We start from the raw sequence: 15585 nt of genomic DNA, 5'->3' as shown, positions 1-15585 counted from the left end.
AACCCCATTTTGGTTCGCACTGACCAATCTGGCCTTCATCTGGGAACCTCAAAGCATTCCACCCATGGACCCCGGTAAAGGCATGCGCCCAGGTCCTGCCAGACCTCCCCACATGGCCTCTCTAGGTATGCAGGTGCTTCCTCCAGGACTTCTGAGTCTTAAACTTCTCCATCTCAATTTCTCTTGTAGTCTTCTGCTCACCTGGGGGTTTACTTAACAAATGCTGATGTAACAAAATTATAATCATAATATATCTGATAACCGTGGGGATAGGAGGAGTCCGAAGTCTGTCCCTAAAGATTGTGTTTTTCAAGTTCTCCAGTATGAGATAAGGCAGGATAGTGCCTGAAAAGCAGCTTGTTCTCAGGGAGTTTTGTGCATTCTTGAACTCTGCACCTGGGAGATCTTTAACACGGAAAACACTGTGGGGACATCTCCAGTTATTAATGTCACCTCTTTATGTTCAGGGAGAGAGTAAAAGGAGATCAAACAAGCTCTGATAGACAGCTCAACAGAAACCTGAGGTTCTACCAGCAGCATTATTGCATCTGAAGGACCCAGAGGGTAGGAGGGTCGGTCTGATACACTGTCAGGAAGTGGTCTAGGTGGAAGTCACAAGGTAAGATGCACCTCTGGAGGCAGGGGTGGGACTTGATATAGCTGTAAATTACTCTCTGGGTCATACGTCCTAAATCCTAAAATATCAGTAGTAGTAGTAGTAGTGTTGGTCGCTCAGTCGTATCTGACTCTTTACGATCCCATGGACTGTAGCCCATAAGGGTCCTCTGTCCATGGAATTCTCCAGGCAAGAATACTGGAGTGGGTTGCCATTCACTTCTCCAGGCAATCTTTCTGACTCAGGGATTGAACCTGGGTCTCTTGCAATTGCAGGCAGATTCTTTACCATCTAAGCCACTAGGGAAGCCAATAAATTGTCAATAATGCTATCAAAAGTTGCACCATGGGCTTCCTGTGCAGTGATGGGTAATGAAGGGAAGGGCCAGCGCTGACCTTGTCTACTATTCAGGGCACACCAGAGCCCGGGCAAGTTCATGAGACGAGCATCAGCCCTGGAGGAGGGGTGTAGGAGCTGGGGTAGAAGGACGTGAAGTAGCACCCCTGCTCCGTGTGACCTCCACAACGTCCGTGGTTGCTGCCCTCTCCTCCCTCAGGCTTCCAGGCAATGTCTCAGCTCACAAGGGCTCCCCGCCCTCCTGTGGCCTTTTGATCCTGACACCCCTCTCTCCTGCTCTGGCACCCCCTTGTACATTTGCTGGCTTAATTCACTTCTCATTTGTGCTGCTGAACTTGAGGGTAAGGATCTCACCTTATATATAAATCACTATTTTTCCTCCCTCCCAGGATCCTGCACAGCCTTGCACACATACGTGCTCAACAAATATTCTTCCCCTGATGCAGAGAGTTAAGGACTCTTGCTTCTCATTCCACACTGCCATTCAAAGCCCAGGATGAAGCCTGGGGATGTGTGAGACAGAAGACACGAAAAGGGAACAGTCCCTTGAGAAGGGAGTTGATTCTGACCAATGGAAACTGGACAGAACCAAATCTCACAAGTCCTAAGCTATTTCAACTCGCTGGAAGTCCCCAGCTCTGATTTCAGTGGTGATGAAATGTCTGTGGCTCTAGGTGAAAACAGCCTCAGGGGTTCTAGGTGCTGGCAGCACCTGAATGACACAATGGTACCATCAGGGTCCCTGTCACCACTGGCTTGTCCACGGTTCTAGGGGCACTAGCATCGTGGTGGATACTCTAGAGGCTGCAATTCCATGGGGTCAGTTCAGACCAGTTCAAACCAGTTCAAGCTAGTTTGGCTGGTTCAAACTAGCTGTGAATGACTTAAACTAGACAAAAGTGGTTTCAGGGATCAAACAAGCTTGCTCCTTTTAAATCTTGACAAAACAGATGCAAAGAGGTTATGACTGATTTGAACCGAGTTAGCCTTGCACTGACTTGGTTTAGATTAGCCTTGGTTTAGCTCTGATCAAATGCTTTCTTTTAGGTGAAGCAAGCCAGTTCAGCTGACTGTGGCTCAGATCATGAACTCCTTATTGCCAAATTCAGACTTAAATTGAAGAAAGTAGGGAAAACCCCTAGACCATTCATGTATGACCTAAAACAAATCCCTTACGATTATACAGTGGAAGTGACAAATAGATTCAAGGGATTAGATCTGATAGAGTGCCTGATGAACTATAGACAGAGGTTTGTAACATTGTACAGGAGGTGGGGATCAAAATCATCTCCAAGGAAAAGAAATGCAAAAGGCAAAATGGTTGTCTGAGGAGGTCTTACAAATGGCTGAGTGAAGAAGAGAAGCGAAAGGCAAAGGAGGAAAGGAAAGATATCCATCTGAATGCAGAGTTCCAAAGAATAGACAGGAGAGATAAGAAAGCCTTCCTCAGCAATCAATGCAAAGAAATAGAGGAAAAAAACAGAATGGGAAAGAACAAAGATCTCTTCAAGAAAATTATAGATACCAAGGGAACATTTCATACAAAGATGGGCACAATAAAGGACAAAAATGGCATGGACCTAACAGAAGCAGAAGATATTAAGAAGAGGTGGAAAAAATACAAAGAAGAACTATACAAAAAATATCTTCACGACTCAGATAATCATGATGGTGTGATCACTCATCTAGAGCCAGACCTCCCAGAGTGCGAGGTCAAGTGGGCTTTAGGAATCATCATTATGAAGAAAGCTAGTGGAGGTGATTGAATTCCAGCTAACCTATTTCAAGTCCTAAAAGATGATGCTGTGAAAGTGCTGCACTCAATATGCCAACAAATTTGGAAAACTCAGCAGTGGCCACAGAGCTGGAAAAGGTCAGTTTTCATTCCAATCCCAAAGAAAGGCAATGCTGAAGAATGTTCAAACTTCCACACAATTACACTCATCTCACACGCAAGCAAAGTAATGCTCAAAATTCTCCAAGCCAGGTTTTAACAGTACGTGTACTGAGAACTTGCAGATGTTTAAGCTGGATTTAGAAAAGGCAGAGGAACAAAAGATCAAATTGCCAACATCCACTGGATCATAGAAAAAGCAAGAGAATTCCAGAAAAGCATCTACTTCTGCTTTATTAATTATACCAAAGCCTTTGACTGTGTAGATCACAACAAACTGTGGAAAATTCTGAAAGACATGGGAATACCAGACTACCTAACCTGCCTCCTGAGAAATCTGTATGTAGGTCAAGAAGGAACAGTAAGAATCAGACATGGAACAATGGATTGGTTCAAAACTGGGAAAGGAGTACGTCAAGGCTGTATATCATCACCCTGCTTATTTAACTTACATGAAGAGTACATCAAGCAAAATGCTGGGCTGGATGAAACACAAGCTGGAATCAAGATTGCCGGGATAAAGATCAATAACCTCATATATGCAAATGACACCACCCTTATGGCAGAAAGCGAAGAAGAACTAACGAGCCTCTTGATGAAAGTGAAAGAGGAGATTGAAAAAAGTTGGCTTAAAACTCAACATTCAGAAAATGAAGATCATGGCATCCGGTCCTATCACTTAACAGCAAAGAGATGGGGAAACAGTCGAACGGGTGACAGACTTTATTTTCTTGGGCTCCAAACTCACTGTAGATGGTGACTGCAGCCATGAAATTAAAAGACGCTTGCTCCTTGGAAGAAAAACTATGACCAACCTAGACAGCAGACTAAAAAGCAGAGATATTACTTTGCCGACAAAGGTCCATCTAGTCAAAGCTATGGTTTTTCCAGTAGTCATGTATGGATGTGAGAGTTGGACCAGAAAGAAAGCTAAGTACTGAAGAATGGATGCTTTTGAACTATGGTATCGGAGAAGGCTCTTGAGAGTCCCTTGGACTGCAAGATCAAACCAGTCAATCCTAAAGGAAACCAGTCCTAAATATTCATTAGAAGGACTGAAGCTGAAGCTCCAATACTTTGGTCACCTGATGTGAAGAACTGACTCACTGGAAAAGACCCTGGTGCTTGGAAAGACTGAAGGCAGGAGGAGAAGGGGATGACAGAGGATGAGATGGTTGGATGGCATCACTCAGTCAATGGACATGAGTTTGAGCAAGCTCTGGGAGTTGGTGATGGGCAGGGAGGCCTGGTGTGCTGCAGTCCCTGGGGTTGCAAAGAGTTGGACATGACTGAACGACTGAACTGAACTGAAGCCAGTTCAATCTAGCTTGAACAGGATTGACAGGTTCAAAAGCAATGACACCTAGTTTGAACCACACTGTAGCATGAATGTTTAAGGCACTGATCTCTGTCAGCAGAAATACAGTGATACAGTGCTCACATATTGGAAAGATAATATTTAAAATGCTGTCCTTCCTCATCTTTCCACCTTTCCAAAGCTTATCATCGTATGTACTTCTTCCTCAAGGCTGGCCATTAAGAACAACCAAATTATATAGCATTTATGCATCAAGACTCACACACGTTTTGGAAATCTTCTTTCTACTGAGAACTTTGGCAGGTACAGGTATAAGCCCTGCCTGTCATGTCACCTAAACTTGGGACACGTGGTGCGGGGCGATCACTATGGATGGCTTAGCCGCCCACACTGGCCCACCACCCTCCTCGGAGCACAGAGTACCCCCTCACCTTGATCCTGCTTACTGCTTCCTGGGCCTGCATCATTCGCACGTTTTTGGAGGGAGTTTTGTCTGAGAGCAGCTGGGTGGAGCCAAGGTAATTAGCAGCAAAAATGATTCCATCAATCAAGTCCTCAGGGTCACAAGGTCCAGGAACTGTAATACACAGACCGTGGTGGTGAGTGAGGCCACGTGTGCCCCCCATCATGCCCCCTCCCCTCTGCTATACACCTCCAACACAGGTGGTCAGCTCCCAACACCCCTGAGCAGGTGCATCTACTGAGAGTCTAAGGCATCTCTCTGATCTCCCTTCACTGTCTTCATTTTGAAACAGAAGGGAAAATTCTTCCTGAGAGGAATGTACTTCACCCAGACCATTTACTATGAGAAACAATGTGAATATTTATTTAAACATGAAATATAAAGTTCATTGATAAATGATGTTGTTTTTTGGGACAGGAGCACAATACCATCACCTCTGGCTTTCCTGTGTCTAGTCAGAGTCTGTCACACAGTGGGTATAAAATAAATGTTTGCTGGACAAATGGTTAGATGAGCAGAAGGCCATCTTGTTAGACAGCCTCATCATACAGCAGTTCCTTTGCTTGCCACTGATTCCTATCACCTACCCCCTCCATTTTATCCATAATGGGGGAAATAAATATTATAAATCAGAGAAATGAGTATTTGCTGCACAATGTCTAGATTCCCTGAAAAGCCTCTAACCTGAAGTCTGCAAGAGAGGTAACATGACCCCAGAGTTGTGGTCTCATGCTAAAAACCTTGCTGACTTACCAGCTGTAACGTGCCCGGCCTGCATCCACATACATACCAATTCCAAGGAAATTTGGAATTTTCTGTTCTCATTCACCAGCCTTTTAAATCAAACCCTTAATTTTAAATATTTAAAATGGAGGCATCTGGTTCTAACCATTGTTGTTGTTTAGTTGCTCAGTTGTGTCTGGCTCTTTTGCGATCCCATGGACTGTAGTCCATCAGGCTCCTCTGACTATGGGATTTTCCAGGCAAGAATACTGGAGTGGACTGCCATATCCTTCTCCAGGGATCTTTCTGATCCAGGGACAGAACCCATGTCTCCTGCATTGGCAGGCAGGGTCTTTACCACTGAGTCACCTGGGAAGTTTGATTCTCACCATGATCACCTATAAACCCCATTGGAAATTAAAACGTATTTGGGACTAAAACATTACTTTACAACAGATGTGATAAGAAAGACATTTTAATTCTGCCATTAAAACATAAGTATTTTCTTTGGCTTGAATGCCATATTTGGAAAGACTAAAATATACTTTTTAACCCACTGTTAAAAACTCAGGGTCTTAAATTAGACAACTTGAAATGGAAACAATTTGTTTTTTCCTCTTGAAGAGCTAATCTGGAATGATTTTTATTTTTATCCTTACACATCAAGCTCATCTTGAGTTTAAACAGCTGGTTCCCATGATAAGCTACTTATCAGGGTACAGACAACGCAATCTATTTGTTTTCCTAAAACCATGGTGCTGGTGAAAAAAAAAAGAAATTAACAATGTTTTAGGAAAGGTCTTCACAAAGCATCTGTGTAGAAATTAAATCAGGAAACCTGTTAAGTTTTCTGATTCTCAGTATTTCTGAGAAAGGTTTCTGGACAAACAGTGAGGAATACAGCCAAACCTGCCTCTACCACATACCAGTCATTTATGTGCTTCTTGAAAGATACATGCTTCCTACCCTGAAGGTTTTACAGATATGAGCAGAATTCAGGCTATTTACAATGTATAACTTTAGTTATATAGCAGGGAAACTATTTTACTGCCAAAGTAAAATAATACATGGACAAGTTTGGATCTATACTATGTCTTGTAAAAAGTAAAATATCATCATAAATCCCAGTGATGGATTTATGTTACATAAATATAATCATTTTTGACAACCAAGACAAAAAAAGACCTCCTCTGGAATAGCAACTTTTAAAAACCTTCCTTTTGTGAAAATAATGAATGTTAGAAGAAAAAAAAAAAGAGAAACATCTTCTCTATGGGACTTCCACTATCATATATTCACTGGTGGGTTTAGCTCTCTTTACTGAAAAGGGTCCCTTTTCAACCACAGTAAGTATGAATATGCAGATGTGTTTAAGAGTAATCCAGGTGATATTTAAGTGACTATATAAATGTCAAGAAGCTGAGAGAAATATTGGACCTGAACAAATACATATTTGAGATACAATTTTATTTCAATTATTTTCTGGGGAAATTGACTAGAATCAAATGTCACTGTATTACACTCACAAAAAATAATTTCATAATTTCATTTTACGCTTAGTGCTAGTGTAACTTTTTTAAAGTTAAAAAAATTAAAGTTATATTTCTCCCAAGTCAAAGAATTTCAGACTTTCCTTTTTAGCGATGCCTTTGTGTTGCTCTATGGGTGAACAAGCACACACATTATATCTTCATATTCATGTTGATGCTGAGCTTGGAAATCTTGAAGAAGAATAGCTTCTAAATTTCTGAAAACTCCCCCAAGTGCTCTTGTGGAGTTCTGGATCGTTGCAAAAACAGTGCATATAATTTCCAGGTTACTCAAGAAAGAAATGAGCTTGTCCTGGGCTTCAGGCCCAAGGGTTCAGGTTTATGAATTCAGGTAATTTATTCTTGGGCAGTGGAACATACATAGAAGCTAAAGGTCAGACACGATGTCTGGGTATCCTCTGGCCCCCAGAAAACCCTCCTTCAAGGATATGACAATCCCGCTGCTCCCTCAAATCATCTGCCATCCTCCCCGGCAGAGGATCAGGAGCTGCGCATCTGTGTGGTCCAACCTCAGGTTATGGTGCCTAGTCTGAACTGAGTTTTGGCCCCACCAGACCTGCTGATGGAGTCCACTTGGGCAGTGAACAACCTGCGCAACCGCGTGTGGCTGTCCTGCACAGACTATCGATTGCATGGAGAAGGGCAGAGTTAAGACTGCCGGTTCCCAGCCTGTCTCTGCGATTCTCACTGCAGGATCTTGGGAAGGCTGCTCACCCTCGCTCCATGCCCTAGTTCTCATGCATAACATGGGGACAATGATAAAATCCACTTCACAAGATCAATCTGAGGATTCAATTAGTTATCAGTACCTGGCAGAGTAAGAGAGCTTGATAAGTGTTAACATTACTAGCTCACCCAAGCAAGAGACAGGAGTTACTGGGAATTTTTTTTTCAAATGAAAAGGACCAAAACTTCTCCCTTAGTTAAACATTGTTCCTAATTGAATGGTTCCTGATGAATGCAAGAGGTATGCTGGATTGGAGATAAAGAGACAGAGGTTTTGAATCCAAAATGGCCAGTTCTAGGCTAGGCAAAACCCCCAGCCACCCCCCAGCCTCACTGTCTCCTGGACAGAATCAGCAAAGGCAGGGAGGAGGGTCTTTGAGAGGTTCATGGCTATTGCTGTTTTAGTCCGAGATTCTAAAACTGAAGACTGTGAATAAGAGACTTTGTGGCCTTTCTTTCCCACTAGTAATCTTACAGCCCAGTTCTTCCAATCCCCAAATGCTAAAAGATTCATGAATGACTCAGTGTTTAGTATTTCCTTTTCAGCTCTTACCTTCAACGTAGGTTGGGAATGAAGCCAAGCTTTTTCTTGACTGTAATTAAGACAAAAAGGTTTCAAAAAGGGCAAAGCATCATTAAAAATGCATTAACACAACCATCCATGCAAAATGAAAAATAAATACATCACCAATGGCAGATATTAACCAGCTGTCAACCATTTTTGGCTACAGAAAATGAAGTGTGAATAAATATATGCATTCATTATTAAAAGCTACCTGAAGCCCAGAACCATCCATTCATATTTTAGATAATCTAAAAACCCTACATTCCACGATCAGAGAAATGTTTGTTATCTTAAAAAATAATCCATGGACCAAAATTCATAATCAGCGGTAACAATAAAAGGCTCAATTTATATTTACAAGAATCTAGGTGTGTAAGTGATAAACTGTTGATTAGTAAAGGCACCAATAATATGATTATATGTTAAAATTAAGAATTCCCTTTGAGAATTTTATTCCACTTTAGGTCTTTGCAGGGCAAATTTTATTTGTACTTTAGGTCTGATCTCTCATTGTGCTAAAAATGGTTGCTAGGGTTTTTTTTTTATCTCTTCATCTCTTACTGGTATGTTTTAGTTTAAAAATTCCATTACATAAGTCATTATTATGTTACCATGTATTATATATTATTCTTAAAATAAGAGCCCAATAAACAAAGAAGTTCAAGAAGCAGTTAAAAAATCTTTCACAATAATGACTTATGTAATGGAATTTTTTATATTAAGTAAAACCCCACAGCAAAGGTTAGTCTCCCAACAGCATCCTTGAAGTGGATATAATCAGTTAGAAACTTTATAGGACCTGACTGGATGACAGTTTAAATGCCAGCTCTCAGAGGACCAACACTTAGCCCTTGGTTCCTTTCACAAGCAAATGTCCCAGAGATAACTCTCAGTGGATAAGAGTGGGTAATTCATTTCTACTTCAACCAGTAACAGAATTTGCAGCTGACAGTCTGGGGCAGGATGATGTGAGCATTGTAGGAGAGTCGAGAGCTAGTGTAGAAGAGTCCCTAAAATGGGCAAAATCAGAGTCTGCGTGGCCAAGGGTTATCTTCAGAAAGCCTAAAGATTTTCCCTGCTAACAATCTACCAGGTGTTAGGTGATGATTTCAGAACAAGACTCTAGTACAACATAGCTGCTCACTAGGGTGACTTGAATTGATGGAATACTCTGGGGTGCCTAGTGGACTGATAGAGGGAAGGGCCCTGGATGGTGGCTGGGATATCATGGGAACAACTTCACATCGTAGCACTTTATGTAGTTTATACAGTGCTCTTCATTTGGAAGATGGGAATGGTAAAGGGATGATAAATTAAATTTGCACAACATTAAAAAAAAAAAAAACAATAGTGTTAACTGTTGTGTGAAAAACTGGAGGGAGTAAAAGAAACAATTTTAAGACTTTAAAATTGTTAAGACTTTTAAAATCAACCCAGGACAAGGACAAGAATTCAACACTAGCCACACAATACACAAGGCAGTAAACGTGCTGGAGATGTGCTCACTGGGATGAAAGAGCTCCTCATACCAAAGAAGGTGGGTTTCTGGTTTCAGAAAAGAATCACCTTTAGGGACACTAAGGACACAAGTTCACCAGGAATGAAAAGTTACTAGCTGCTAAAGCATTTATGGAAAAATGTACACCTAGTGAACATCAAGATTATGTGGATAGGAGAAAAAGGGAACTCCAATTTAAAAAATGCTTTACATTAGTTTTACTTTCTATTTACTCAAGTGAGAAGACAGGCCCAGTTGAGTGCCTGCTGGCTTAAACTCTGTTGCTTTAAAGAAATAAAATCTATAACTTCACGGTATGCAGATGAAAGCTAGCTTCTTCACAAGGGCCTAAAGACTTTAAGATTATTATTTCCCAACCATTTCCCTCTCCTTGCGCTCAGCATTTACGGGCAATAGGGGCTTTACTTCATCTAATCAAAATGGTTTAGCTTCCAGGTACAACTAAGAAGCCAATTTATATTTTCTTGGACTATTCGGATACTTTTCTGAATGCTAATCTCAAGGACAGTGCCCAGATTTAAGCAGAAGCTACAAAAGAATTGCTTTAGTCTACAGCTCTAAAAGCTGCCATTTTCTTTACAGTCACAATGTAGGGCATTTGGTTCATTCGTTTATTCTCTATTCATGGGCTCATGACTGGCTTTCTTTAGTCTCTAGGGTAGTACACTTTTTTTTTTTAAGAGTTTTGTGAAATGAAAGAATCTCTAATTATTGCACACAAAGAAGATTTTTATCATTATTTCTAAAGATATGCAGAAACATGTGCCAAGTCCTGTAGGAACTGGGAAACTAACACATTTGCCTTGCTTATTATATCTGATGAATAATCAAGTGCTGAACATTCAGATGTCTGATGAGCCCTTTGTTTTCTCACATGTGGACAGAGACGAACATTAGTTGATCCTTAACATTCAAGAATTAACAGAGACACATTCAAGAAGATGAAGGCCAAATCTTTGGGATGTTCAAGAGGTCACACAAACTGTGTGTAGAGCCTGGAGGCCTGAACTTTGAAATAATAACACACAAGCTACCTGTTCACACAGTGGACGTCCTGCAAGTACTCTTTACCCCAGGGACAAGAGATTGTGATGTTAAGAGCCTGGGCTCTCCAGAACTCTGGATTTTAAACCTGGCCCTACCACTTGTGACATCTGGGACGTAAGGTAAGTTACTTAACCTCTCAGCTTCCTCCATTAATAAATGAGGACAATAATTCCTACCTCATAGAAGTCATTTAATGCTTAAATGAGATACTATGTGATTTGCTTGGCCTGGTGCCTGAATGCTATAAATGCTCAAGAAATGGTAACTCCCATTATTGTTATCATCACTGTGGCCTTTCTTCTTGCCATCTGTCCTCACCTATTCGTGCACTATGAATAAAATATCAGGGGTGCAGGGCCAGAAGAAACCGTAACCCCATTACTCCTGTTCCTGAAGCCTGATCAAGACCAGAGAAGGACAAAGCATATTTCAAATCTAAATTCTAATGTTGGTGTCATTTCTGAGACTGTCTCCCTGTGTTTGTTTGCTTTAATATGAATAGATTAATAAAAAAATACTTCTCCCCTGCATGAATATTTAATGGCAAACGGATGTGTATTCAATGATACTTAAAGGGTAAATTTTAACTAAGACTCCTTTTTAGAAGTGATCTGCCACTCAGGTTAAAATGGAGATCACTTTCTCCACTGAATTTAACATAAAGTTATCAGCAAAAGGAAGGAAAATGAGACAATCATTCATTATGTGGTTTATCTCTTTCATGCACACCCCCAGTGCTGATCAGGCACCATCTATATTTACAGCGAGCTGAGCCCACACATAAGATGATGGTGCAGGTCAGTATTTACCTGATGTGAGTTCATACACCGGTGGGAGGAGCAGTTAGCCAGGTGTGAAAGGACAATGGGTGCTGAAGAAGGCAAGGTTTCCCCCTCAGGGAAAAACACCTGCCCTTTTCTAGCCTCAGAAACCTTAGTAGGAGCCAGCAGCATCTTCTCTCTTAAATATTCTCTGCCAGAGCTCAGCCTGGCCTCCATCAGTAGGGTGACCACATGATTTACTGTTCAAAGAGACACTTTACAGTTGCACTTCCCAGCAGCCCCTAGCCACACATAGTTATTTAATTAAAATGCAATAAAATGAAAAATTCAGTTTCTCAGTGCCACTGGCCACATCTCAAGGGCTAGCGAGGCACACATGGCTAGTGTCTACCATTCAGGATAGTCCAGAAGCAGAGCATTCCCAGCATCACAGGGAGTCCTCTTGGATAGCACTGCTTTAGAGTGAGAAGGGGTGCTCACCAGGTATACTGCTTGGACGACAAGCATGAACAAGAGTCACCCCAGAGAAACAGGACAAGCAGTTGCCCTGTTGTCAAAAAGCTATTTTACTTGGGTCTGAAATAATTGAGTATTTAAGAAACCAGCCCACTTCCCAAACCACATAGCAACTGTAATACCATGGCATCGAGGCTCATAACCTCACTGCTCAATAGTTTTTGATGTTCCATGTTCAAGAGAATCTTCTGAAATCAAGGAAATATTCTGTAACCTCTGCTTCCAGTACAATAGCCACTAGTCACGTGTGGCTACTGAGCACCTGAAATGTGGCTAGTGTGCCTGAGGAAGTGACTTTTTCATCTTATTTATGAATTAAAATAGACACATGTGGCTAGTGGCTATCGAACGGGATGGCATAGCTTTAATCACTGAATTCCATGCTGCAGAGATTAGGATTGTTCTCCCTACGGTAATCTGGGTCAGCAACTCTATGGGAGGCCGGGTAAAGCATAAACCAGAATTAGAATAAAACATAATGGACTGATGGCTTTGGAAACAAAATGGTATCCTACCTCTTTATTTGTGGAGGCTTCTGCGGGGTCACCAGGATGAAGGGGTGTGCTCAAAGACTCTGCACCCAGGGGTGAGGAACTGCCTGGAGATGGGGACTGGAAAACAGACAGCAAAGGAAAACAGCATGAGAACTGCACAGGGAAGGATGGGGTGAACCACCTGGCCTTGGGGACCTGGGGAAAGAAGAGAAAGCTGCACACAGCTGAAGAACATTTCAGCAGTGAGAAAACTTCCTGGAAAGGAGCTGCCGACAGTACCTAGAAGGCTTGGATTTGTCAAGCTTTCTTTAAATTCCTGCCCTGTTTTCAAAGAGGCCCTTATAACTCCCCTTCTCCCTCATCCACCACCTCAGGCCAAGGGTTGAAACACAGCAAAAGCTGACGACCAAACTTAAAGCACAGATGAATAAAGCTCATAGTGATACTCAAGTGGTTTCTGTTTTTAAAACATTTTTCTTACTGAAGGATACAAAGACTTTGGATGCTAAACGTCTTAAAAAATCACCTGCCCAAGAGGACCTAAATGAAAAAGTAAAAATTAAAGCATAAATTTTTAAAGAGATAGCTGGGACTGGTTTTGATGAATGGAAACCAAACCAGTTGTAAAATAATTTTGTCTGATTTAATCCAGCAGCCACTGAAAGTAGAGATATTTCAGCACCCAAACAACATTACCTTGGCGACTTTAGAAGAGTTAAACTCTTTGTTAAGCAATATGTTTAAAAATGAGGCTTATCACTTAAAATGAACAAACTACAATAAAAGATACAACACGGCTAAATCTCAAGAATATTAAGAAAAAGTTAAAGGCACAGAGAGGCAAAGCACAGTTTCATTCCTCTTATTAAAGTTCAAATACAAGGAAAATGAAATAATTTATTATATAAGGAGAAGGAAGAGAAGGGTAGAGAGTTGAGGAAGAGAAGAAAGGAGGCTTCAAAATTACTGGTAATTTTCCATTTGTCAAATTAGGTGATGAGAACATGGTTTTATTTGTTATAATAAACACACCTTTTAAAAAAATCTATTTTTAATTGGAGGATAATCATTTTACAGCGTTGTGTTCGTTTCTTCCATACAACAGCATGAATCAGCCCTGTGTATACATATGTTCCCCTCCCTCTTGAACCCCCCCCCAACGCCCTTCCCCATCCCACCCCTCCAGGTTGTCACAGAGCACCAGGTTGAGCCCCCTGTGTTATATAACAACTTCCCAGTAGCTATCTGTTTTACCTGGATATGCTTATTATTACCTGGATATACATATACCTGGATATGTAATCGATATGCTTCAATGCTACTTTCTCAATTTGTCCCACCCTCTCCTTTCCCCACTTAAATACACTTTTAGATACTCACTGATCTACTTAATAATAAAAGAGAAAGAGAAAAAAAATAAGACTTAGAAAAGGATTGGAAAGCAGGGGTTCCAGCAGGCATGTTACTGCCCCCAGGTGATGAGCTCAGGCTCCCTGTGTGGGCCCTGCTTGAATGGATCTGAAGCTCCAGGCCAGTGAAGGTGCTTAAAACCCTCCCCAGCTGATCCCCGAAGATTTCTGCATGCTCCCAAAATCTGGGGGATGAAGAAAATCTTCAGGTAAGCCACAGGGATGCTTAAGAATTCTGTAGCCACGGTCCTCTGAGAGCAAGAGCGCGTCGCTTCACAGCTTGTTTGATGGAAGGCATAAAACCCAGTCCAGGTAAAGATCTATTCTCTGAGGAAGTGCAGGGATACGAGTGAGGAGAGGTACATGCTGGGCAAAGAAAGCAAAATCACACGAGCAGTAGCTTGAGCCTGCTCCTGATCTCTGGAGACTGAGCCCCAGGGGAAGTGGGGGTACAGAGACATCAGGAATGTATCTCTGCTTGGGGAGGGAGAATGTTCCATGGGGCAGCGGTACAGAGGAGGGGAGGGGACATGTTCATACACAGCGGGGTGGGGCGGAGGGTCAGCAAGCACTGGGTGAAATCATAGAAACAATAAATTCTCTCCAAAAAGTCTCAGTTACAGGAAATACCCAATGAACTCAAGGGTGATGTGGTGAGACGCAGAGTTACGCACACAGACATGGTACTGTCGACCTGTTGCTGCGAGGCCTAGATGTCTTTCCCATGAGCTGATGTATCTGATTCTGAGCAGAGTGGTGAGGACCAGCAGGCCTCTTCATCACTCACGTGCAGAAATCAGCTGCTCCATAGTTAAGCCAAGAGGACACACATCAGGGTGACATGAGGTACAAGGTACCTGAGCCCCTCGGTCTCTGATGCAAGAAAGATACCCTGTGTGCCTCCGAAAAGAACACACAGAACTTTTCATTTGGCACCCCAGAAAGGTGGTGGGGACTTGCTGAGTTAGCTCTGTGTCTGGCCTACTCAAAATTAACAGAGTAAAGTTTTCATGAGAATTTAATGCCTTTAAATTTTCCTAGTTTTTCAAATATGAAGCAGTTCTTAGATATTTATGTCTATTTTTCCCCAAGTAATTTTCTCTGTCACAAAGATTTCAAAGGTCTAGTCCCTGGGGAAGCTAGCACAGCTGCTTTTTCTTTAATTGCTTGGTTTGAGGACAAATGTATCACTTTCATTAAAATAAAAAAAAAACCTCCCAAAGTATCTCATAGTGCCTATTTCTCTAATTAGTTTCTGTTGCAAAGCTTCTAAAAATGGAGGCTTTGCAGGGCTCTGAGCACCAGCTCATCTCTGGATGATGTGAGAAGATAGGTTATCTGCAAGGCAGGCTGGACCCCACAATAAGGCTTGGTGACCAGTGCCAGTCACCCACCACGGGACCCCAGAGAAGAGGCACACACCTGACTCTGGTGGGCACTGTCTCGCCGAGGCTCTCATGGGCCCCACACCAGGCCTGATTAGGAGCCACTTCCCTTCCCTAGCCTTCCACATGCAAATGAGGTCCCTTGAGCTTCTTTCTGTTTGCACATGCAATTACTGATCTCCATCTAGAGCGTTCTCCCTTGTTCTCTCCTTCGAAAGCGC

The 15585-nt window shown here is 42.0% G+C and overlaps 1 protein-coding gene across 4 annotated transcripts in view; it reads right to left on the bottom strand.

Annotated features, from left to right (window-relative positions):
- Window positions 1-15585, bottom strand: part of APBA1 (amyloid beta precursor protein binding family A member 1) — a 230763-nt gene that overhangs the window by 31818 nt on the left and 183360 nt on the right. For all 4 annotated transcript variants that reach the window (XM_043486837.1, XM_043486836.1, XM_043486841.1 and 1 more), the window contains 3 exons: window positions 12592-12687; window positions 8201-8240; window positions 4617-4762 (listed from right to left, as the gene is read on the bottom strand). In XM_043486837.1, the coding sequence (XP_043342772.1) occupies window positions 4617-4762; window positions 8201-8240; window positions 12592-12687 (282 nt within the window). The remainder of the gene's footprint in view (window positions 1-4616; window positions 4763-8200; window positions 8241-12591; window positions 12688-15585) is intronic.

Source organism: Cervus canadensis, chromosome 14 (assembly GCF_019320065.1).
Source record: "Cervus canadensis isolate Bull #8, Minnesota chromosome 14, ASM1932006v1, whole genome shotgun sequence".
Taxonomy (NCBI): domain Eukaryota; kingdom Metazoa; phylum Chordata; class Mammalia; order Artiodactyla; family Cervidae; genus Cervus; species Cervus canadensis.
Note: the sequence above shows the minus strand (reverse complement) of the source record. Positions and strands in the feature narration are given on the sequence as shown.